The sequence below is a fragment of the Meriones unguiculatus genome, chromosome 8, assembly GCF_030254825.1.
Source record: "Meriones unguiculatus strain TT.TT164.6M chromosome 8, Bangor_MerUng_6.1, whole genome shotgun sequence".
In the NCBI taxonomy this organism is placed as follows: Eukaryota; Metazoa; Chordata; class Mammalia; order Rodentia; family Muridae; genus Meriones; species Meriones unguiculatus.
The window spans coordinates 98,743,462-98,769,007 of NC_083356.1; the positions used below are offsets into that span (position 1 = coordinate 98,743,462).

Below are 25,546 nucleotides of genomic sequence, written 5' to 3' on the forward strand. Positions count from 1 at the left end.
GAAATTACATAATAGCCACAAGAGAAAAGGGCTCAAGAAATGTTAGCAGGCTGAATTTCTTATATTTATTATTATTGTTGTTGTTGTTGCTATTTGTTTGTTTGTGTGTATGTATGTGTGTGTGTATTTTCATGTTTGTAGAGATCAGAGATTGGAGGACAACTTGTGAGAGTCAATTCCCTCTTTCCACCTCGTGGGTCCTGGGGATTGAACTCAGGTTTTTCAGGCTTGGCAGCGAGTGACTTTAAATGCTGAGCCATGTTGCCAAGCAGAGATTGGCGATTTCCACCAAACATCTATAAGATTTATAATGACAAGGGACAGAAGCCCTTCTGCATGGAAGGACAGTCTGATTTTTGTTTATTCTGCAGTTTTTAAGAATAGGACGAAATGATGCTAAAGCGATGTAAAAGAAGAGGTGTGGCTATTAGGTATCCTTGCTTTGTACTCCTCGCTTTTCAACACAGAAAATTCTCGGTAAGATTCTGAAGACAGAATAAATGGAAGACTGTCTGAAATAACAAAAGCAAATGTAACAAAGGGCCACCGAGGCCACGCAAAGCTGCACGTTGAGGTGATGAGGCTGTCGCAGAGGCCTAACGGGGTTACTTAGGGAGGGAATGGGAACGGTACATTCTGACACCTACATGGACACACAAGAGAAAACTACTACAGAAAAAAAAAAAAGAGGCTGGAGGAGGCTTCCAGCAGTGGGTGGAGAAAGATGATTTGTGGGAAAACTATTAGAAGCCAAGTGGCAAAGAGTGACCTGGCTAGAAAATGGCCTAGAAAGTAAATTTAGAGAGATTAGACAATATGAGAAATGGGCATTTCATTAAAAAATAAAATGCTGAGGACTCCTGTTTCTGTTACCTACAAAATGGAAGCCATTCTCTATTTAATAGGTGTTTGGACTAGTATTTTTCTTTGACATTGCATTGTATTGTCTTGTATATTTCTGTTTGTTTTTCTTTTTTAATTTTTTTTTATAATTCATTCATTTTATATCCTAATTGTAGCCCCCTCCCTCACCTCCTCCTGGTCCCACCCTCTTTCCCTCTTCCCTATCCTCCTCCTCTAGTCCATAGAAAGGCTGAGCCCTCCTCCCCTACCATCTGACGCCAGCCTATCAAGTGTCATCAGGACTGCCTGCATCCTCTTTCTCTGTGGCCTGGCAAGGCTGCCCCTCCAGGGTGAAGTGATCAGAGAGGAGGTAACAGAGCCATGTGAGAGACAGATTCCACATGGAGACTGAGCTGCCTATTGGCTGCATCTGAGCACGGGGTCTAGGTCCTCTCCATGCGTGGTCCTAGGTTGGTGCATCAGTCTCTGCAGGCCTCCCTGGGACCAGATCTGTTGGCTTTGTTGGTCTCCTTTTGGAGCTTCTGTCCCCTCCAGGTCCTTCTATCTTCCATAAGACTCCCTGTGCTCTGACCAAAGTTGGGCTGTGAGTCTCAGCATCTGCTTCCACCCCTGCTGGGTGGAGTCTTTCTGAGGACATCTGTGGTAGGCTCCCTTACTGTTCCCTCTCTTCAACCAATTTCCGGTGTCTGTTCTATCTTGTTTAAGCCTATTGTAGATGGCAACATTCCCCTGGTTTCTCTCTCAGTGTTCATCACTGATATATAGAAAGGTGACTGATTTCAGTGTGTTAGTCTTGTTCCCTGGCACTTTTATGATGTGTTAATCAGTTCTAGGATTTTTCTGACAGAGTTATTGGGGTCTTCTATGTGTATTAGAATCACTGTCTCCAAACAGGAATACTCTTGACTTCTTTTCTCATTTGGATCTCTGTAATTTTCTTCTTTTATCATTTTTCCTAGCAAAGACTTTGAACATTATATGGAATATGGGTGGAGATAGTAGACAGCCTTATTTTGTTGGCTTGAATAGGATTGCTTCAGGGTTTTCTCTCACTACCATGATGGGTTTGTCACATATAACCTTTGGGTTTGTCATATGTGGCCTTTATTATGTTGAGGTATGTTCTCTTCAACCCTACTCTCTCTAGGGCTTTTATCATGAAGGGATGTTGGATTTTGTCAAGGGCCTTTCAGGCATCTACTGAGACAACCCTATGATTTCTAACGTTAAATCCATTTAGATGATGTATTATATTTTTTGATTTATGTATATTGAACCATCCCTGCATCTCTGGGATAAAGTCAACTTGATCCTGGTGAAAGAGATGCTTAATGCCTTTGTGTGTAAATTCAGTTTTTTAGTAGTCTCCTCCCTCCTCCCCTCCCAGTCCTCCCTTCCCTCCCCATCCACCCCAGCTCATCTATTCACATGAAGACTGAATTGTTCTTCCCTTGCTAGTAGACCCACATGAAGCCTGAGCTGACCATCGGCTCCATATACATAGATGATCTAGGTCCAGTCCATGCATGGTCCTTGTTTGATGCTTCAGACTCCATGGGCTCTGGGCCCTGGTTAGTTGGCTCTGTTGGTCTTCTTGTGGAGCTCCTGTCACCCCTAGGTCCTTTCATTCTTCCCACCACTTTTCCGCTAGACTCCTTGTTTTGTTCAATGTTTGGCTGTGAGTCTCAGCATCTGTTTCAAACCATTGCCGGATGGAGACTCTCAGAGGACAGCTCTAATAGGCTCCTGTCTGCAAGCACAGCAGAGTATAGATAACAGTGTCAGGGGTTTGATCCTTTCCATGGGGTGGGTTTGGGGGTTGGGCCAGGCATTGTTTAGACATTCCCCTGGCCTCTCTGCTCAATCTGTTCTATCTTTGTCCCTGAAGGTCTTGGAGGCAGGGTAAGTTTTGGATTGAAGTTTTTGTGGGTGGGTGGGTGTTCTCCTTCCTCTATGAGAAGGTGTCCTCTTCAGTCTCCATGGCCCCTGCTACTAGGAGTCTCGTTTTCAAGTATTTGTTAAGATTGTTTTAACATGTGCTCTTCAGGAATGTGGTCCACAGCTTTCTTTTGTTGCTCTCTTTTCATTTGATTTTAGCATAAGGGTAGTATTGGCTTCCTAAAGGACTTGGAAGCATTGGTTATAGTTGTTTAAAGGTGTGGTAGAATTCAGTTTTGGATCCATCTGGACCTGGACTTCTTTTAGCTGGAAGATTTTTTTTCTTTAAAATTATAGCTTCAGTCAGGCATGGTGGCTCACACCTTTAATCCCAGCACTCAGGAAGGTAAATGGAAACAGGTTGCTGTGAGTTCAAGGCCAGCCAGGTCTACAAAGCTACACAGAGAAACCCTGTCTTGAAAAACCAAAGATAGATAGAAAGATAGATAGATAGATAGATAGATAGATAGATAGATAGAACTTCAATTTCCTTGTTTGTAGCAGATCTGGTAAATTATCGGTCTCATCTTGGTCTAACTTTGTGGCTCAGTGGCATCTAGAAATTCATGTGTTTCTTTTAGGTTTTCTGTCTTAGTGGAATATAGGTTTTCAAAGTATGCCATCATGACTACCTATTATTGGCATCTGTGGAACATCTCCCAGCTTCTTTCTAATTGTGTTGATTCCTCTCATTTGGTTAATTTGGATAAGGGTTTATCAACCATGTATCTTTTCAAAGTACTCTCTGTTTCACCGGTTCTTGAGGCTTCTATTTCATATTCCTTTCCACCCCGATCTTGGTTATTCTTTATGTCTACTGCTTTGTTCATGTTTTCCCACACTCTTTCAGTTTTCCACTGTTATCTGGGTTCTTTCTGACTTTTGATGTGAGCTCCTACCACTATCAATGGCCTTTTTAGGGCTGGTTTTATTGTAGCTCAGAGCTTTTTGCATGTTATATTTTCATTTTCTTCCAAGGTTTTTTAATTTTCCTTCTTCATATTTTCAAGGACTCATTTGTCATTCAACAGAGTGTTAGTTAATTTCCAGGAGTTTATGTATTTTCACAATTCTGTAATTTCTTTTGCTAAGGATTTTAGGTTTTATTCCCCTATGAGCAGCTGTGATTCATAGAGTTATTCCATTTTCCTAAATTTTATACTTGTGCCCAGTGTGTGGTCTCTTTTAGGGAAACTTAAATAGGCTGCTGAGAATAATGTAAATTTTGTCATGTTTGGGTAGAATATTCTATACATATCTGCTAGGTGAGTTTGATCTATGGCACTATTTAACTCTGATGGTTTTGTTTATTGTTTGTCTGGATGATCTGTGCATTTAAGAAAGTGGGGTATTGAAATCACCTATTATTAGTGTTTTGAGTTTAATGCCAAGTAGTGTTTTTATGAATATTGAGTTTATATGTTTAGAACTGCAATATCCACTTAGGGGATTGTTCCCTTGACTAGAATCAAGTATCCCTCTTTATGTCTTCTAATTAGTTTTGTCTTGAAGTCTGTTTTGTCAAATGTCAAAATGGCAAAACCTCCCATGGCACTTTATTAGAATACTATTTTCCCTCTTCTCACTCTAAGTTAGTTTCTATCCTTGAAAGTGAGGTGTAGCTTTTGTTGTCAACAAAAAGATGCTGTTTCCTAATCCAGTAAGCTAGCCTATGTCTTTTGATAGTAGAATTGAGGCCATTAATATTCAGTTATTACTGAGAGATGTGTCTTTTTTTCATCAATTACACTTTATTCATTCTGCATTCCCCATAAGCCCCTCCCTCCACCCCTCCCAATCCCACCCTCCCTCCTCCCTCTGCATGCATGCCACTCCCCAAGTCCACTGATAGGGGAGGTTCTCCTCTCCTTTCTGATCTTAGTCTATCAGTTCACATCAAAAGTGGCTGCATTGTCCTCTACTATGGCCTGGTAAGGCTGCTCCCCCCCAGGGGGAAGTGATCAAAGAGCAGACCAATCAGATTATGTCAGAGGCAGTCCCTCTTCACATTACTATGTAACCCAATTGGACTCTGAACTGCCCTGGGCTACATCTGTGCAGGGGTTCTGGGTTATCTCTATGAATAGTCCTTGGTTGGAGTATGAGTCTCTGGGAAGTTCCCTGTGTTCAAATTTTCTTGTTCTGTTGCTCTCCTTGTGGAGACCCTGTCCTCTCCAGCTCTTACTATTTCCCAGTTCTTACATAAAATTCCATTCACTCTGCCCAACAGTTGCCCATCAGGCTCAGCATCTGCTTTGATAGTCTGTAGGGCAGAGGCTTTCAGAGGCCCTCTGTGGTAGGTTCCTAGGTTGTTTCCTGTTTTCTTCTTCTGATGTCCATCCTCTTTGCCTTTCCAGATGGGGATTGGACATTTTAGTTAGGGTCCTCTCTCTTGCTTAGTTTCTTTAGATGCGCAGGTTGATGTCATTTTTATTTGTAGTATTTGTTTAGTTTGCGTAACAGCTATCCTGGTAATGTTTGATTTTTCTTATAACCTTTTATACATGACCATCTTTCTCTTCAAGCTGAAGTATCCTCTTTTGTATTCTCTGCAGGACTGGCTTGGTGTTCCTTTACCCTGTTTATCATAGAAAAGTTTTTCTTTCTCCTTCACTTAGACAGTTTTGCCATGTAAAGTACTATGGGATGGCCTCTGTGGCGTTTCAGAATTTGAAACACATTTCTCCAAGCTTTAAAATTAAGCTTCCAGATTGTAATTAAAGCTTCCATTGAGAAATAAGCCATTATTCAGATGGGTCAGCCATTACATATGACTTGGGAGTCTTCTCACAGCTTTCAATGCCCTTCCACTGTTTTGCATCGTTAGTGTTTTAATTCTAATGTTGCATGAAGAGCTTCCTTCTGATCCTGTCTATGAGGCATTCTCTACACCTCTTGAACCTGGATCCACATCTCTTTCCCTAGATTTGGGATTTTTTTTTTCTATAATTTTGTTGCAAACATTTATTTTCTGGGCCTTTGACCTGGGTTTCTTCTCCATTTTGTATGCCTGCAAATTGATTGCACTGATATTTTTATGGTGTCTCATAGATCCTGTATAGCCCATGCATGCAAGAAAAAAAAATATCATTTTCTTTCATTGAATGATCCAATTCTTTACCATGTTTTCAGACTCTATCTCTCTATTTTTCATATGATCCATTCTGTTGGCGATGCTGTCCTCTGATATTTCCACTGATCTTTTTATTAGACTTATTGAATATTTCATTTTCAGCTGCATTTCACTTTAGGTTTCCTCTAGCATTTCTATCTCTCTTTTGAATTTTGCTTTCATATCCTGAATTGTCCTGCTTATTTCATTCAGCAGCTCTTTGTGTTTTGTTTTCTTGGGCTTCAGTCAGGATGTTCTTCCTGTCCTCTTTAAGTTCATTCAGGCATCTATTCATGCTCCATCTCTTTGACTATGTTTGCAATTGTTCTTTTGAATCCTGTGTCCTGCGTTTCCTCTAAGTTGTCTCCCAGCTATTACAGAGCTATTGATCTGGGAGAATATACGGTCTTGGTTTTTGGTTATTGTTGTTTGCTTTGTTTTGTTGGTTGGTTTTGTTTTTGCATTGCATGTATTTTTGTGATAAGACATGGGCACCTGTAGTTAGTCTGTTGGCTTTGTCTTGTGGTAAGTTTCTAGTTCACCTGTATTGAGTGGGAGTTCGGATTTGCATCTGTGTCTGCTGTTGCCTTGAACTGGTTGGGTCTGGATCAGTAAAGAGATGCTTGAAACTCAGGCTGTGGCCACTCTATTCCAATTCACAAACTCAGCTCTGGGTTGACTCTAGCTCAGCTGGGGGAAGGCACAGCTTCTAAGAGCAGGGACTTTCTAATGATGTGGATGAGGTGCTCCGGGTCAGGAAAGGAAAGGACCGAGGAGTGAGCAGGCAATGGATACAGGTCCTAGATGGTGAGTTTAGAATGCCAGAGGGAAAGGATGATTATGTCTCCCCGCCCACAAGATAAGAGGTAGGTTCCTGTAAAGAGGGTGGAGTGAGTCCTGGGATAGTGGGGAGAGAGCACCCTGAAGAGGAGAGAGTGAGGGCTCTACCTGAAAACTGAGCGACATGAGTCCTGCAAATGAGGAGAAGAGTCTTTGGACAGTGGTGGGCTTGGGGTATTCTATGAGCGAAACGTGACTGGCTTGAATCTAAGCATAAAATGCACATCAGATGTTAAATAAGATGAGGAAAAGGCTGTAAAATATCTCATTAGTGATTTTTATATTGGCGATGCATTGAAACCATAATGTTTGTGGTAGTTATTGAATTAAATGGAATATATCATTAAAACTAATTCTACATGCTTCTTTTCATAGTTTGAGTAGATATCAGAATGCTATGATTATGTATACATCACTGTTTTACATTCTCAAAAAAGGTTGGGCATTGAGATAATTAGGACTCGGAACACACATCGGACAATCCCTGGCACCCATCCAAAATCTCCCGCTTGGCCTCTGCAGAACGGCTCCCACAAAAAAGGATGGCGAGAAGAAGGGCCGCTCTGCCATCAGTGAGGAGGTGACCTGAAAATGCACCCATAGAGTGTACCCATAGAGTGTCCCTCAAACATGCAAAGATGTCTGGAAATTTGCGTAAAGGAGATAGGGAATCCGGATGTGTGCGCTGACGGCAGGCTCAATAAAGCTGCCTGGGACAAATATATACGGAATGTTCCATGTTGTATCCATGTATATCTGTCCAGAAAATGTAACAAGGATGAGGACTCACCAAACAAACTCTACTCATTGGTAACTTACGTGGCTGTCACCACATTTAAAACTATACAGATGGTCAATGCGGGTGAGGACTAATCTGCTCAATGTCAAAGAAAGTTGCAGAACTGCCCTCTCCCCAAAAAACCGTATCAGTCAGTAATGGCACCCAACCCTCCATGTGGAGGAAGCCACTTCATTAACAATACATATTGTAGTTTGTACTCCCCCCAAAAGATATCATCTTAAATGACATTTTTCTGCAATGAAAGTTTGAGATGCCTTTTTAAAAAACACACTTGTGTGTGGACACCTATACATGAGTGTGGATGTGTGGGTACCACGGTGTACTTGTGGAAATCGAAGGGAATCTGGGAGTATTGGTCCTCACCGTTTACCTTGTTTGAGACAGGGTCATTTGTTGCTGTTTATTCTAGGCTGGTCTGAGAGCTTCCAGATATTCTTCTGTCTCTGCCTCTATCTCAATGTAGGATCACTGGCTCCGCGGGGGGGGGGAGGGGGTCCAGAGATCTAACCTCAGGTGTTCACACTCATGCAGCTGACACCCCACCCACCGCGCCATCTCCCCAGCGGAGATGGCGTTAATGGAAGAGTTTCCATCTCTCTCCATTAATGAAGAAATTGAGATCAGTTATTGAGAAACCAAGGACCCACTGCTCTTCAAATGGGGTTGGGGAGGATGCCATGAGTGAGTGAGCAATTGATCTGTCAGAAGCTGATACCATATTACATACAAATGTTGAGCAATGATTTATAAAAACAATACTTAGGCTAATATTAATCTGTTATCAGTGGGAAGACATGGTGCTCCGAAAAAGTTAAGAGGTAGAATCAAAGCAAAACAATCTTCAGCAGTAAAAAAGAAGAAACTGATTGTACACAGATGAACCACAAAAACAGTTAAGGGAAAAAAAAAACAAAACAGATGCATTCCATTTATCTAAAGTGTGCAGGAAAGGCAAATCTGTTGTGGCAGAAATGGATTAGTGGTTGTTTGTGGCTGGAAGTGGGAAGAAATAGACCTAAATGAGCAGGAGCGATCTTTATGGTGTGACAGGAGTTATTAAAAAGCTGACCGTACACTTAAAAGCTGAAGAGTACACTTAAAATAGGGGTTTTTGTGATACATGAATTGTTTTTCAGTTAAGAGTTTATAAAATATATAGCTGGGTTTAGTAGCTTCCAATAAAGTGTACTAGAATCTTGCAGCTTTTTATGAAAGTAAAACAAAAATTATTCTGATAGCTACTGATTTATTGTCAGGACAGACAAAATAAAATGAACGCTACTTAGAAATGAGACAGTGAAACATATCATACAACATTTTATAGGATGTTGGCAAAAAATGCATACAAAAGATTACAGGCAAAACAAAACAAACAAAAAAATCTCTTTGCCACCTGTAGAAGATCAAGCCAACAAGATGAATCAACAGTCAAACAGGGGCTGTAGAGATGGCTCAGTGGTTAAGAGCTCTGTCTTCCTTAAAGGATCCAGGTTCAATCCCCAGCACCCACATGACAGCTCACAACTGTCTGTACCCCAGATCCAAGGGATCTGACACCTTTACACTAATGCACATAAAATAAAAATTAAATAAATTATTTTTTTTTAAAAAGAGGCAGAGGCAAGAGGATCCTCTGAGTTTGAGGCCAGCCTGGTCCATATAGAGCGAGCTCCAGGATAACCAGAGCTACACAGAGAAACTCAGTCTCAAAAAAGCTAAACAAATAAACAGGAAAACAGTCAAGCAGACAGCACTAAGTTTCCTTATTGGGGTACGAAACACACACGCACATAGATAAGGACGACATATTGGCTAGTGGGGAGTGAGGAGTGGGAGTTGGGATTGGTATTTCAAAGCAAATTGTATAGATGTATCAAGTTGTAAAAGAGTAAATAAAAGATATTAATTAAAACAACAAAAACCTCCAACTATATTCAAGATCATTTCTCTTTCTCTGACTTCTTCAATGTCATGAATTACCAAAGATGATTAATTTCAACCCTTTATAAACATCCCAGGCTTTATACCCCTGCCCCTTCACTGCTGCTCCTTTAAGGCAGACTTCTTTTTTTTTTTTTTTTCCTTACCTAAAAGGAACTTGAAACTGTCTTTTTGGTCCCTAGTTTCTACCTCAATCAAAATAATTTCTAAACTTTCTCTAGAAAAATCTATGAGAATCTGAGCGAAGAAAGGACCAGAAAGCTATTTTTGGTGACATGTTTCTAGATGTGGAGATACATATAGTACAGATATATATAGTTCAGTTTCCTTAGCATTGTTTTAATGCAAAAAGTTGGCAAAATTTGCAAAAGAAGTGACATAAGAGTAGCTATGTTTGAGGAGGCCACTTGCCTTACTAGGCCGCCCAAGAGACTGATCAGCATGGTGTCCACACAGAAGCATAAATAGAGATCGGCTTCTAATTAATCTAATTAAGGGTCCATATGAGTATATAAATATAATTAGAAAGGTGATATATAATAAAAGTGGCATACCCAATCAAGGGGTAAGGATGAACCATTGTTAATTGCTTCTGAAATAGTTAGCCATCAAGTTAGAAAAAAAAAAAAAAAAGGAAGTCAGACAGTTAATTCACATAGTTTATGAGTACAAATTCCAGATGGCTACACGGCTAATTTTTAGAAGAGGTATAAATAGCATGTTCTCTTTTTTTAAAGATTGGGTAGGATTTTTCTTTTTCTTTCTTTCTTTTATTTATTATTATTATTATTATTATTTTAGGATTACCATGGCTCATTCTGGAAGTTGCTCCTGGTTTTGCCTTGTTTGCCAAGCTTTGTGCCAGGGATCGGGAGGAGAACCCTTTTCTAGGGGCTGCATCCCTTCCCTGCAGGCCCACGGCTTTGTTTCTAATCATTCCAATGATATTATTTGCTAGCAGCAACCAATTATAGCTAAGTTAACAAACAACCGGCAGTGAGACAAATACATTTGTTTTCTTCCAGATGGTTATGTTGAATGTGTCTGGCCCAAATTCCTACATGCACCCCTTCATGCCCTGTGGCCTTGGGAAAGGGTAAAGCTTTTTCAAGGGTTTTAGTGATAGGAAAGGCTTTAGAGAACTTGTCTCTTCCGGCCCAGTGAAATGAGTCTCCAGAGAGGGCTGCTTTTGAAGGCCAGGGAGGGAGTCCTCATTAGAAGCCATCCCAATTTGGGTTGCTAGCCTCCAGAACTAAAAAAATAAATCCCGGATTTTCAAACCTTCCAGTGAATGCATTTTTTTCATGACAGCTCTAACTGACCCATGCAATGGTACTGTGTTTTGCAGAACACTGAAGGTTGGCTTGGTTTTTCTTACACTTGTAATTTTGTCTGGGTACATATCTATAATCTGTATGTACTCTGTTAGACAGCTGATAATTGCAATGAATTCCAGATAAAACACTGCATGAGGACAGGCACCAAGGAGCAGCTTGTTTTAATATAAATTGTTTCATTTTTATAAGAATGGCTTCATTACTATCTGTTTTAAAAATAGTTTCAAGTTTAAATGCTTGACACAACTGCATTAGAAGGATCTTGACGTGAGAAAGTCAGTTCATGGAAATCACTTATAGTGAGTGTTTTCACTATCCTCCAGGCAGTGAGTTACATTTAATTTCTATTTGTTAGTTTTAACCCTCTGACGTATATACTCATTGCACATATGACCAAGTTAAGCACAGAAACACTAGTTTACCCAAACTTTATATAGCTATAAAAGAATGGCAACAACCCAGTTCTGGAGCCTTCTCTCTCACTCTCAAGAACCCACTGAAAATGGAGGATAGGAATTTGGAAGGCTGGTGGAAACTTTGACAAAATAATCTGAATAAAATGAGGTATGGAGGTGATTGCTTTTTTATTGTGTCCAGCCACGTGAAACCTTCAAATTGCAACCATCTTAACCCCAAATCAAAGTCTCATTATCCACCCATCAGGTTTTTGATAAATGTGTCATTTTCATGAACTTTGGTCTTCTGTATTTGAAGCAGAAATAAATAAATGAGCAACATTTTCAACCTCTCAAGGCCATATCTGTATACCATGGAGCCAATCTGGAAGCTAATATTTAATCTTTTTAATCTGATGTGAAATAAGTGCCTCAGGCTAAACTATCAAACCTGACTTTCATCGTATTATATTATTAGAGAAATTTTCTTTAACCTATCTACCAAATTTCTTAGTGCCAGAATGGTTACAGATGAATACATCTTCTGGTCATTGTCAGAGTGAAAGCTTTTTACACGTGAGACTACATCTAAACCACAAAATGAGAATTATATTTCTATCTACATTACTTTTTTTTTGAGAGAGAAAGAGAGATTCCTATCCTAGGCTGGTCTCGAATTTGCTATGTAGCTAAGGATGACCTTGAGTTTCTAATACTCCTGCCCCCATCTCAAGTGCTGAGATTACAGGCATTCACCACCACATGTATGTGATAGTAGGAACTGAGCCCAAAGCCCGTGAATGCTATTGCAAGCCTTCTTCAGTGGCTACATCCCAGCCCACACAGCATCACATTTCTTTTCCGGAGAATTATAGCTTGCATCTATCATGATATTTGAAAGCCCTTCCTTGGTATTTATCATTGGTGTGCAAGGATTGACTTCATGATTATATAAATCTGCATTATTGCATCAAAGGAGTTGAATATATATATATATATATATATATATATATATATATATATATATATCACAGAGTCTTAAAAGTGATCAGCTTTTCAGTCTTCAGATGTTTTCCAGTGGACAGGACAGAGCCTTGTGGGGGAGGGGGGCCGGTAAACAACTAACGTTCCCAAGGTCATACGCTATTCAAAGCTGAGTCAAGAATAAAAATCCTGAGCTACGGCTCCTGCTCCTTAGTCTTTCTTGCTATGCTGTAACATGGTTATTTTTTTCCTGTTATGTAATACACACTAATCTGATTTTCTTTTTCTTCTTTTCAACTGAAGCTCTGAATCAGCTAATCTTGGTAATTACTAGGACAGGAAGCAAAAGACTGAAAGCGGTTCTGCAATCAGAGAAGCTCCCCGCGATGAGAGATGTTCTATTAGAAGCTTGTCCCGAATGCTGGGACTCCACATCTGCTCTGCTGTTTACAGCCCCCTAAGTTCCTGTGGTGCTCTTTCTTTTCCTGGGAGAGCTTGAATGGCCCGGCCAGCCTCCTGACCACTGCTTTTGCAGTGCCCTCTGGCACACAGCTGTTTGGGGGCTCCCGTTTACCTCTGTCTGGGCCACAGAATGGCCTGCCCCATGGTAGACACTTGTATCTCGGCCTTCCCTTGCTACCTTTTTTTTTTTTTTTTTTTTTTTTTGGTGTCTGACCTCCTGACCTTGAGTTCAGGCTTTGCTATATTCTTGGTTCCTTACTCAACTCTAAAATGCTGAGATGACCAGAAAATAACGTGATGTTCATCCAGAGATGGTTGGGACAAGAAATAGCTGCAACGCCAGAGACGAGCTCTAATTCTAACTTGTCTCTTCTATAGGAACCCTTCTCTAGGCCTAGAGAACTCCCTAGTATCCTCTTGACCTCTTTATGGAACAGGGATTTCCTGTTACAGAATATAGGTCTTTATTTTTGGATTTTCCTTTTCAGATTACAATGATTTTCGACTGTTTTCTTTTGGGCCCCAATACAGTCATCTTTAAAAAAACATTGTTTTAATCTGTTGGTGTAACTCATAAAATAAGAAGATGGAGCTTGCCATCTCAAAAGTCCTGCTCAGCTTTGCAGTTACACAACTGTAGGAAATTCTAGGGCATGTTTTCATGTATGAGGTTAGTGAGTTCACTGGACCATCCATGCAGGTCTATATAATTGTGGCCTGTCCTCTGCAGGCTCTGTCACAGTAAGTGGAGCCCTTTCTTATTTAAATAATGGCTTCCTCCTCCTGGGTCAAAATATTAAGTCACAGCAGCTGCCAGTATCATTTCATGCACACAGTGGTCAATCAATTGCCACAAAATCCTCTGTGAGATCTTTTACTAGGAAGCCATCAAAGAAACAGAATGGAAAAGAGGAGGTTTAAGTATGAAAGTGAGAGTATAAACTCTATTGTGGACATCATTCTATCCATTGTTAGATATAAAGATTGAATGGCAACGTTTTGTGTGAAAGATCTACGCTCTGATATTGCTTATTCTGACACACACAGAAGATGTTTTCCCAGCTCACGATCACAGTCTAAAATCTCTCCCTTACCTTTCTCTGTCTTTCACTGACTGCTCAGCCATTAATTTCTTCAGTTCTTCCAGGCGCAGTAAATCTCTCCCTTCCATTTCTTGCCACATCTGTTGTTTCTTTGCCCAGTATTTTCTTATCTATATAAAGAAATGTTACATTAAATTTAAATTAACAGTAGAAAAAAATGGGGGAGGGGAACTAACATTACCAGGTTCGTTCTACAGTAAATATGAGACTGAAATGGCATTTCATCTTTTTGTTGTTGTTGTGCTTTAGAACCGCCTATAAAATATTGGCAACAGGAAAAAGACCATAAATGAAAACACAAAGGTACAAGTCTCTGGAAAGCTCCTGGTTTAGGTGTTTCTGAAGTACAGAGTAACCTGTGCCGAGACCTGGGTTTTAATCTATGGCTGATTCACAGGGCACCACAGTAAAAGCCTGTTACCGCCTCTGAAGAATACGACCGGCCTGTTACCTGGTAGTATTTTTACCCTCTCATGGTAATGCACTCTTTAACAAATATAGCATTAAAACTATTTTTACCTTAAAAGCATGGGCTTATTTATGCTAATGGACAGCAGGATGTTGAGAGCTTTGTGCTCCGGGAAGTGGCAGGAGATGGGTGGGAGGAAGGAGGGAAAGAACGAATTAGCACGGTTGTGGTAAAGAGTAGTCTCGACCTATGTGGTAAAATAAAGGTCACGCTTATCAGGTTCGCAAAGGTGGAAAGCATTGTTCCTCCTGGGCCTGCTTTACTTCTCTCAATGGAATCAAATAAGCGCTATTTCCAGGAGGCCGCAACTATTTCAGAGTTTCACAGGGTGCTTAGTCAGCTCAAGTTAATAGAAGCCTTTTCTACTACTCTAGGCCGCCATGTTGCTAGCAAGACCTACTGTCTTGCTATCAAAAGACAGTGGCACCCCAGTGGTGACAGGCGGCAGTGTATAGGGGCTGGCTAGCCTTACTTCCAGTGTGGCACTTCCTCTTCTGAGAATTCAGGTAGGAAAAGCTGAGTGGCACGGCCAGAGTGATGATGCAGCCGCGGGGGAACAGCAGCTCCAGGCTTAACCTGGTGCAAACTCCACAGGACTCAAGTGGGAGTTTAAAGAGAACAGAAAGAAACCAGGAAGATTCCAACAGCAAAGATGGTGAGAGAGAGTAAAAGAGAGAGAGAGAGAGAGAGAGAGAGAGAGAGAGAGAGAGAGAGAAAGATTGACTAAACCAAAGACTAAATCAATATTAACGAACCAAGTTTGGTCACAGGGGTAGGAGAAAAAGTGCCATAGTTCTCATGATAAATGCCAGGAATCCCTAAGTGCCATGCAGGACAGATTAGATTATTTCTGCTGGGGTATAAGTCATCTTTACATATATATATATATATTGCATTATCTTATAGTGTTTTTTTGAGGAGGGCATTTATTTATTTATTTTTCTATCTATCTATCTATCTATCTATCTATCTATTCATCCATCCATCTATATATTATCTATCTATCTATCTATCTATCTATCTATCTATCTATCTATCTATCTATTTCCTGGATCACACCAGCCCAATAATACATGCTTAGCATTGGTTTGGAAGGAAGAGCAGAGCTGCTTCTGCAGACAGGCTTCTGATACCTTCTCTTCTCTGCCATCACTTGGCATGTTGCTCTGTGCAGATCAAAGAATATGATACTCATTCCCTTCCTTTCCCTTCCCTTCCCTTCCCTTCCCTTCCCTTCCCTTCCCTTCCCTTCCCTTCCCTTCCCTTCCCTTCCCTTCCCTTCCCTTCCCTTCCCTTCCTCCATTCTTTCTTCCTTCCATGCCTCTCTTCTTTCTTCTCTTCCACCTGTCCTCTTTCTTCCCACCTCCCCTCTTCTTTCTTCCCCCTTCCCCTTCTCAGTGCAGTCATTTACAGTGTTCAAGCCCGAGATGGGCCCTGAGAAACCTCAGTTCTACAGTCTGAAAGGTTCCCCACTGCTTCAGACTTTAGAGCACCTCTTCATGCTGTAACTGAAATGCTTGGACAAAGGCCCGCTCTCTGAGGCAGCGTTCTGGGGAGTGCTTTGAACGGCTGTTTTTAACTCTGACTGTAAGAACACTACCATATCTTCCTCACACATACCTCCTGCTATTTTCCATGTTCATACTGTCTGAATATAGCACCCTTTGCCTGTTCTTGTCGGTGCTCTGTGTGGATTTCCAGGTCACCTCCAGATCCTATCAAGAATTCAGACACCTGAGTCACCAACTCCTCAAAGATACCTCTGCCCATCTAGGCAGCATCTAAATTTCCTTCCAAACTGTTATTCATTTATTTTTCTTCCAAAGAATTGCCTCCTCCTTCAGGATTTGATTATCATTAGTGTTCTACCCCTGAAATCTTAAATTATATGGCAGTAGACTCTTTGACCAGAATTGGCCCCTCTTCACCTTCATGCTCTGGGCTGGCTCAGTTCACTGTTTAGTTTGGCCCTCAACATAATGCTTTACTAATTAATTAGTATATACTCTCTCTTAACCACTAGATTGCAAAACATGTGGCTTACTAATCCTGGCACTTCTGAGCGTCTTCTACAAAATAGCATGTACTTAACATCCATTTGATTAATGATACAATTGTATGAACAGGTACCAAATCCATGGCTTCGGTGAGACCTTCAGTGAAAATTCTCTTTTTGAAATTAATTCCTTGTCAATAGCTCCTAATTTCTCAATGACACTCCAAGACATGTTCCCTCTTTTCTGCTCTGTACCTACCAAACTCTCACCTCCCTTAATGTCCCACCAAGGGGAGGAAGGGCTGTCCTTCCTTCAATAGAGACCCAGAAAGGCCCTTACCGAGGGACAGTTCTCCATTCTTAAATCTCCCTACTCCACCATCTACCCTTCTCTTCATTCCAACCTCCATTCTCTTTGTGCTGCTGTCTTCCCTGCAAGGCAATTAAACGCATAGCTCTCCAGTTAAAAAATATATATATATATTAAGGAAGACTTTTATTGAAACCACTAAGATGGTAGCAACATGCCATTCACGGCTTTTTCATTAAAGCGTCTGAGGCTATTTACTGCTTTCTACTTTTACAGCTCCTATATTAGTCCTCACTCACAGCATTCCTACCTCTGCCTTCTAAACAGGTGGGAGCATGGGTGCCAAGCAACAGGGAAATGCAGAGCAATTCCAGGCAAGTAGCAAATCCAAATATATCAGTAATGATCCAGGCAAACTTGTTGCCTTCACTGGTGACTGACAAGGGATCAAATCAAACAACCATTTTGATTCTCATTTTATCAATAATTGGTATTTCTGTATATTTGATTCTATTAACCTTTATATATGTTTTTAAAACATTATTGGCTTTGGCATTCATTTGTTCATTAAATATTTATTAAGGACATGCCTTCATTTGTTCATTAAATATTTACTAGGACATGCCTGAGGCCATGTAGTGTACTATTTACTTGGGATACGGTATTTATAGCAATTAGCACAACATTGGGGATTAGTAGAGGAGAGACACAATGAAGAAACAAATGAACGAACAGGTCATTACATATTCTGTTACTTCCTGAGAAAGAAATAAGTACGATGATGGTTCAGAATAGTTTGAGTGCTTTATTAGATGGCATTTTCAGAATGCCTTCAACAGCACATTTGGAGAAAAAGCTGAAAGATGAGAGTGAGAAAGGCATGGAGGAAACAGAGACCAGTGGAGGACGAGGAAGCTGTGGCTTCAGCAGCAATGGCCAGCAAAGACCTCACATGTGCTGGGAATCAGGGGATCACACAGCTGGAATGGGTGGGTGAGTTAATACAAGAAGCCAAACTAGAGTGCTGGGAGTCTAGATGAATAGGCCAGGACTCAGAAATAAGGAAGCCACTGAGGAATTTCAATCAAGCAGTGCTAAGGTGTGACCCTACCTGTTAAATGGAGAGTGGACAGCAGAGGTGCCAAGAGGTAAAGAGATCAGATGGAAATGTAAGGCGAAGACAGTCACTTGGACTAATGAAACCTGGGGTGCAGGATAGGGTAAAGCATGCCTGAGAGTGGACTAGTGTTTGCTGAGGAGCGTTGTATAGAGAGCAAGCATTGAGTCCTGGCATTTTGTTTTGACAGCTATGAGATTCAAGCGCCAGTCACTGAGATGAGAGAAGGGGTTCCTAACAGGCGGGAAAGGAGGACAAGCAGAGGTCACTATGAGCATGTAGTTCCTGAAATGCCTAGAACACCTCTAAGTGGAGACAACAGACATCTGGAGGTGTGAACTGCTCCAGGGAGAACTCCGTCCTGGAGGCTCAAATTAAGCATCTGTTTGCAGAAAAATATCTGATGTCCAAGGCTAGGAAGAAAAGGTGCCAGCCTCATTTGCATCTTCATTTCCACAGTGTTTCCTAGGAGAATGGCTTACCTTCTCACCTCCACTGTAGAATCCTATTATATTGTCAAGATTGGAACAAACCCAGCTTCATCCCCTGGAGCAAGGACCCTTTGCTTATGATTTATTATGCTTCTCTTCTTTATTCTTTTACATGGCACTTCCCTGGAGAGTTCCTGGACTACGGGAGCATTTGCTAATGCCTGGGATTGTGCAGCTCTGCCTTTTTGACTGGGAAACTCCTTTCGGCCCTCCTTTAAGACTTAATCTTCAGCGCTGCCTCCACAGCCCTTCTTTCTTTCTCCTCTTCTAGGTATGGCTAGGTGTAGCTGCTAAGGTATTATTTATGTTTTTCTTGTCATAGCATTTTCCATATGGATCTGCATTATTTAGCATTGTATTCCTAGCACCTTACCTTGTGCCTGACATATTCCAGAGTTTAGGGGGTCGCTGTTAGATAAGTGGACACTTCTCCCAGTCTCTGGCACAAGAATAGTGGTTGTGGATGGGAACCAGGCCAGCAGTTTTATTTGTAGCATGGTGAAGCCTGAACTAAATACTTCCCCAAGGAGAGTTCCATTTGCTTCTCAAAAATTAATAGGAGCAGAAAGTGTGGATCGAGAATTATTGGCTCTGCAAGCGTCAAATTAAAACCCTGGCTAAGGATGTTTAACTAGCCCTTTGAGATACTTGTTGAGACACAGAATGTAAATGCACTGAGTTGTAGACTTCTCACTCAGGCTTTAAAACATTCCAGTGATGGACACTGAGACAGCTGATATAGGTGATAAATTAAATGTCAAGCTCTTACTTGGACATGATGTTTTAAACAAAATAAGACAAGCCCTCATCATCCTGCTCTCCCGCAGGGAGGCTGATTTGTCCTGTGTGCAAAATGTTCCTCTGCCCACTCCTACATATTTCCACTCTGGTAGACTTACACCAGTGAAAGCGTGTAAGAGATTCCATAGATACTTATGTACCAAAATGTAATACTATATTTTCCAGAGCATCTAGATCATTTTTATATCCTACCTTACTTTGGCAAAACAATTTGTTTCCTATTAGCAACCCTACTAGCAAGCATGATGTTAAAGCTCTAAGCATACATCAAAGTTTACCTTTAAAAAACTTAGGCGAGTGTTGAACAGCCATTAAATTCACCATGAAATAAGACTTTCTTACAGATAGAAAGTAGAAGCTTAGAACTAAAGGATTATAATAGGAAAGGGTTTGGCCTCTAATTTCAAGCTATCTGTGTGATACTGAATCTTTGAACAAACAGACTTCTGTACAATGTTCCCAAGTTATTATCTCCTGAATTTTGATAACTTCGCAGCAGCAGGTCATAACACTTAACTAGACACATGGAAGATACCATATGCAAAGGTTAAAATACTCGGCTCTTTCCCAATAAAGCGTTAAGATAAAGCCAACAGTGATTTCATATTGTGGTTCCTAATTTATTTACATAGCTCCTTGCAACTTACAGACAGCCTTTCTACTTTTGACCTGCAAAATGCAGCCCCACACAAAAATGTAATGTTATCATCTGTAAAAGCACAACCGGACATCTTAGTAAACATATTCATTTTTTTACTTTATATCTTTTTTCTGTTAATTTAACAACCATAATGGTACAACTACTTCTGCATTGGCACGCAATTTATGACCTCCAGGAAGGCAAGAGACATTTCTTATACAGCGGCATCTTTTGTATCAACTTATGGTCTTTCAGGAGAGAAATGAAAGAGACTTATCCGCTAAACTGATGCAATGAAAAATAATACAGACAAGTAGCACTGAAGAAAATACTGTTTTGGGTTTGCTCATATAAATCCCAATATACCTGAATAGACAATAATGGTACAACTTACCAGTCCCTGAACTGATTTATAATGTCATGGGTGTTGTATTTAATCCCAAGAGCATGCGTACCTGCTATTTCTCTGAGTCAAGCTGCTTATAGGAGCCAAATCAAGCTCTTTTATGCTAAAGATAAACCCTGTTTCACTCTTCCCTTCAAAATCAATCAGTCACGCTATCTCTCCTGTACTTTGCACTATTACAACACCTGTGTGATTCAACTCCAGACTGACCTAAGTTTCTGAATTAAAAGAAAAAAAAATGGCAGCCGGGTATGGTGGTGCACGCCATTAATCTCAGCACTCGGGAAGGCAGAAGCAAGTGGAGCTCTGTGAGTTTGAAGCCAGCCTGTTCTACAAAGCACGTCCAGGACTACACAGAGAAACCCTGTCTCAAAACACACACACACACACACACACACACACACACACACACACACACACACTCAGCATCATGTTGGAGAGACAGCCCAGCAGTTAGGAGTGCTTGCCCCTTTTACAGAGGATCCCAGGACTTCCCAGCATTCACGTCAGGTGGCTCACAACCAACTTTAACTCCAGCTCCAGGGGATCTGACATCCTCTTCTGGATTCCCCAGGTACCTGTGTACATATCTACATACAAACACACACAAATATACCTATTAAACCTGAGTTTAAATCTTAAATGGGCTTCAGTGATTTAATTTGTGAGGCATTCATTATGTAAGACTTAAAAGCTCTCTACCTTAGCAAGAAACTAAAGTCAGAGCTTTGGTAAATAGGACAGAAGTCAATTTTAAAACCGTACTGCCTGGTTATTTGAACTTCACGGTTCTCTGTCCTGCCAGAATTCAGACTGCTCATATTTGTGATACGTTTCCAAAACTTAACTGTTTCCAACACAGATCTACAAGTTCATCCCTGGCTAATAAGAGAATAAACTATTATGCATTTCCTCCTGAAGAATAGTATGAGACTGCGAAGAAGAAAACAGGAATGGCGAGGTGTCTCAGCGGATAAGGGCAGCTGCCACCTGTTCCGATGGCCTGAGCTTTGAATGGCGGAAGGAGAGAAGCAGCTCCTCCATGTTGTCCTCTGACCTCTGCATGCATGCCACAGAAGGCATGTGACTTCCACATGTGTATATGGAAATCATGTGTCCATATGTACAGAGGTAAATAAACAAAATTTTTTAATAATAAAATTTTCAGAGACTTAATTGCTAAGGAATAAGCTTTGTAAAAGACCAACAAGCTGACAGTCTTAAAAGAAGGAGAATAAATGGCAACAAAGGAAAAACACAAAACTGTGAGATTATCAAATGAACTATTGGATGAAAGACTACACAAGCAATAAAAATCCTGTGTAGGAAAAGGGAGAAATACACAGGATGTATCGATAAGGAAAATAATGCTTAAAATATTACATTTATATATGTAAAGATTTGTAAGGCCATTGCTTTTAATAACTTTCTTTTGGAAGCGATGCCAGTTTGAGGTTTGTTTCATAGTATTTCCTGTGCTTGTCTGTATTTTTACAACAGGCATGAAATACCTGTCGTTACAAAAGTTTTCTTTTTAAATTTAGGCAAAGAAAGAATGAAGTAAATCATCCCTGAAGTTTACAAAATATCTTTTTGTATAAAGCCCAGACACGGGAAAGCATATAATGTTTATAGTTGATCCTGTTTACAGCTGTATAAGACTACCCATTTCTACCACACTGCATACGGCATCATGTTCAGAGTCTTCAGAAACGTTTCATGCTTTAATTTTATGCCACGAGCTTTATGGAGGCCTCAAACAAACTTCTGTTTAAGACACTGCCTAGAGGATAAGTTACATCCTCCCTTCAATACATGCTCCAGCCTCGATACACTGGAACAATCTCCATCCATAGCAAAGGAGAACCAAGCGCTCTTCTTTAACTGAGGTCAAATACAAAACCTCCTTTTCACTTCTAGTTTGCTGACATAACTATTCCTAGCCCTTTTAATATTTTCTCACTTATTCTCTTACTTATTTCTTACATCAATGATTTTTACTAATAAACAGATGGGCAGGAGTAAAAATTAGAATAAACTGAAAAGATATACTAAAGAGGAAACTGAGAGGAGAGCTGAGATGCAGGCAGTGAGGAGCTGAGCAGCCGAGCTGCTTTGCCACCTGCAGGCCAGAGGTAGCATGGTGGGAGGGGCAGCGGAGGGAGCAGAGACCTGTGGTGGAAACAATGATAGTCAAGCACAACCCAACAGGGCAAGGAGCTGAGGGCACCCTCACTATCCTCCTTCACCCTACTCTCCCATCTTGTACTTTTGATAAATGCAGCTGGATGCCAAGGAAGGCACACGGGAAAACTCAGGAGTCACAGAATCACAGATGGAGACAACTCAAGGAGAGGGTATCCAATACAACATATCCCACTTGACACTATTTTTTTTGGTTGTAAGTGTTTAAAGTAGGTGATGCCTATGGGCTTGCAGAAGTAACATGTAGGCAGTGCTCACTGTGGCCTCTGTGTAAGCACTGCTTCACAGCGGGGCTTCCCACCCACAAAAACTGGCAATAAGCTACTTTCTGTTCCGATGTTCCCTGTGTCCATATAACAGGATGAGCCAAGAACGTGTTCTGGAGTAAACACATTAGTTATCTCACTCTTAATTGAAATGCCAGGTGGATTTAAAAATAACTGTCGTGGCTTCTTTAGAAGAAATGTCTGTTTTGGGGATGGGTATTATTACATAATGATCGTGTCATAAGTTGACACTGCAGAAATGAATTGGCCCATAATCTTGTTTAATTTCTCCCTTTTCACTAGTCATTAGGAAGGGAGTTTATAAACTAAGGATGTTGTATTTCAAGACATGAAGTGTCAGGGCGAGTAGAGAGTAATCAGGCCTCCGTGTCATTCAATTGTGACTTCTTAGAGCTTAGAGCTCAGTTGATTTTTGTGAACATTTAATCCAAACACTTCATTTTACAACTGAGAGGGGGAAATCTCGCACAGCCTTCATAATGTGTCCAAGGTCATCCATCGTATTAGGCCCTGACAGGTCTTCTTCTCCACTTCAACACCAAGGCATGTGCTATGTTCAGCTAACTGGCTATACACAGCACATGCAGTAAACATAGCCACTCAATCAATATTTGGTGAGTACTTGGTACCATGCCCTGGGAATAAAGAAATAAAACACACACACACACACACACACACACACACACACACACCACATAAATTTCCTTTTCTTATGAGTGTATGTTCTAGAAAAATAAGTGGAGGTAGTATTTAAAGACATATGTGCCAGGGGTGATAAATGCGGAGGGAAAACTAGGGCAGGATGATAGATGGCAATAGGAAAAGGGGGTCATTGAGAATGTTCTCACTAGCGTGACATTTGTTTGGGTCCTTCAATGAAATGAAAAGGGGGTTGTGCAGACATCTTGGAGGAGGAGGGTTAGGGTTCTAGATGCAGGAAACCACAAGTACAAAAGGCAGAGAGAGAGATGGTAGGAAGCTCATGGATGAGGAAGCAGATAACTGCAGCTAAAGCAGAAGCAGGTGGGAAGGAGCAGGATATGAGGTCCAACACACATCGGTACAACGCAGGGAGGAAGATCAGGCAGGGCCTTTGAGGCTGGTAGACTTGGATTTTATTTCTACTGGGTAGAAACTCTATTGGTGCATTTTTGACAGAGGACCAATATAGTCCAAAGTGAGTTTTGTAATAATTAGCATGGCTGCTTTTCATAAAAGAACATGAAGGTGAAAAATTGAAACAGGAAAGGAGGAGGTAGAGGAGTTTATTAGGAAACTAAGAGGCTGATGAAACACTTCCAATTATATTTTAAAGACAGAGTTATGATTATTTTAAAGACATGTCAGAAGGTAAATGTATGAAGGGAAAATAAGAATCAACAATGACTCCAAGACTGTCAGGTCAGCACTGGGAGAGCAGATTCCATCTGTGTTGAGAACAGGAAAGAAAGGATGGGGTAGGTCTGGAGGGAAAAGCAGAACCACAGCTTTGGCATTTAGCATTGACACAGTTGGGTATGTAAGTACAGACTTCAAAAGAAATATTAATTGGTACTACTCGGCATATAAATGATGTGAAGTTATACAAAGGTAGTAAGTTAGCTGGGAACAAAAGTGCACACCTATAACCCCAAAACTCAGGGAAGCAGAGGTAGGCAGATCTCTGTGAGTTCAAGGCCAGCATGTTCTGGTGAGTCCAGGATAGCCAAGGATACATAGAGGAACCACAAAAAAAATTAGCTAGATTCTAGATAAGATTCATACTTAGATGACTAATCCCCCAGAACATTCCAAAGTTTAGGAGATAGAAGAATGAGGAAGACCCACCCAAGTTTACTAAGAAGAAGGTACCACTATGGGTGGAATGGCTTCCTATAAGTAATCAAAACCTTTTCCAAAGACAAGGCTCTGATCAATTCTATCATAATAGCTCCAGAAATATGAGACCTGAGATTTGCCCACTGGGATTAATCAGGAGGAACTGGAGGTCAAGGGCAACCATGGCAAGCACAATGTTGCAGAAGTTGGAGGAGACAATGGTTCAACAGAACAGGAGTAAAGGAAAAAAAAAATGTTCCTCATCGCTAATCCTCAGGGAAAATGAAAATTACAGGAACCTTGCACATGACCTCATTCTGGGCTAGAATGACTACTGTGAAAAACGAAAAAGGTAACAAGTGCCAGAGAGGATTATAAAAGCTGAACATGTGTACAATTGATGGGAAGGTGAGTTTTAGATGACAGTATGGAGCAAAGAACCACCCATAACCATCAATCCTAATACTAGAGATATAGCCAAAGAAAATTAAAGTAGTATGTTGAAGAGACAGCTGCACTTACATGTTTATTGAAGCACTATTTACATCAGTGAAGCAATGGAAACAACCCAATTGCCCATCAATTCATGAGCAGGTAAGAAATAAAAAATGCAAATTAGTTCTAAGAGTTGAACCCTTGTCAATTGTGACAAAATGGATGGTACTGTAGGTCATCATTAAATGAAATGAGCCAGAAAGACAAGCAGCACATGATTCTACCCGTGTGGAAGTGAAACATGCTGATCTCATAGAAATTGAGAGAGCAGTGGTTAACATGGGGTGCACAGGGCAGGGAAAGAGTAATCAGAGCATGCTAAATTGTGACTAGACAGGAATAGGAAATTCTGGTGTGCTGTCACACAGTATGGCTGACTGCAGATAATACTGATTTAGTGTGTATTTTTTTACATGCTTTAGAAAAGAATTTTAAATGTTTCACCATAAAAATAGAAAACTTTTATGGTGCATATATATGTTTACACTCCATGCAGTGTACATATGTACCAAAATATCATACTATTTAATATATATGTATGTGATTTAATATATATGTATGGCACACATTTAAAAAAGATCTAGAAGATAGAAAGTAGTGGGACAAAGATTGGGATGATTTTTTTTGGGGGGGGTGATGATCTTGAGTAGGAAAGAAGATGAGATTCAGTGCACAGATGGGGACTGGCCTTAGACATGACAGCATTGTGAAAAGAGGATGCCAGGGTCATGGG

At 40.7% G+C, this 25,546-nt stretch overlaps 1 protein-coding gene across 2 annotated transcripts in view; it reads right to left on the minus strand.

Moving 5' to 3' along the window:
* Ccdc148 (coiled-coil domain containing 148) overlaps positions 1–25,546 on the minus strand; it is a 241,589-nt gene that overhangs the window by 44,480 nt on the left and 171,563 nt on the right. For both annotated transcript variants that reach the window (XM_060390194.1, XM_021638823.2), the window contains one exon: positions 13,770–13,888. In XM_060390194.1, coding sequence (XP_060246177.1) covers positions 13,770–13,888 — 119 coding nt within the window. The remainder of the gene's footprint in view (positions 1–13,769; positions 13,889–25,546) is intronic.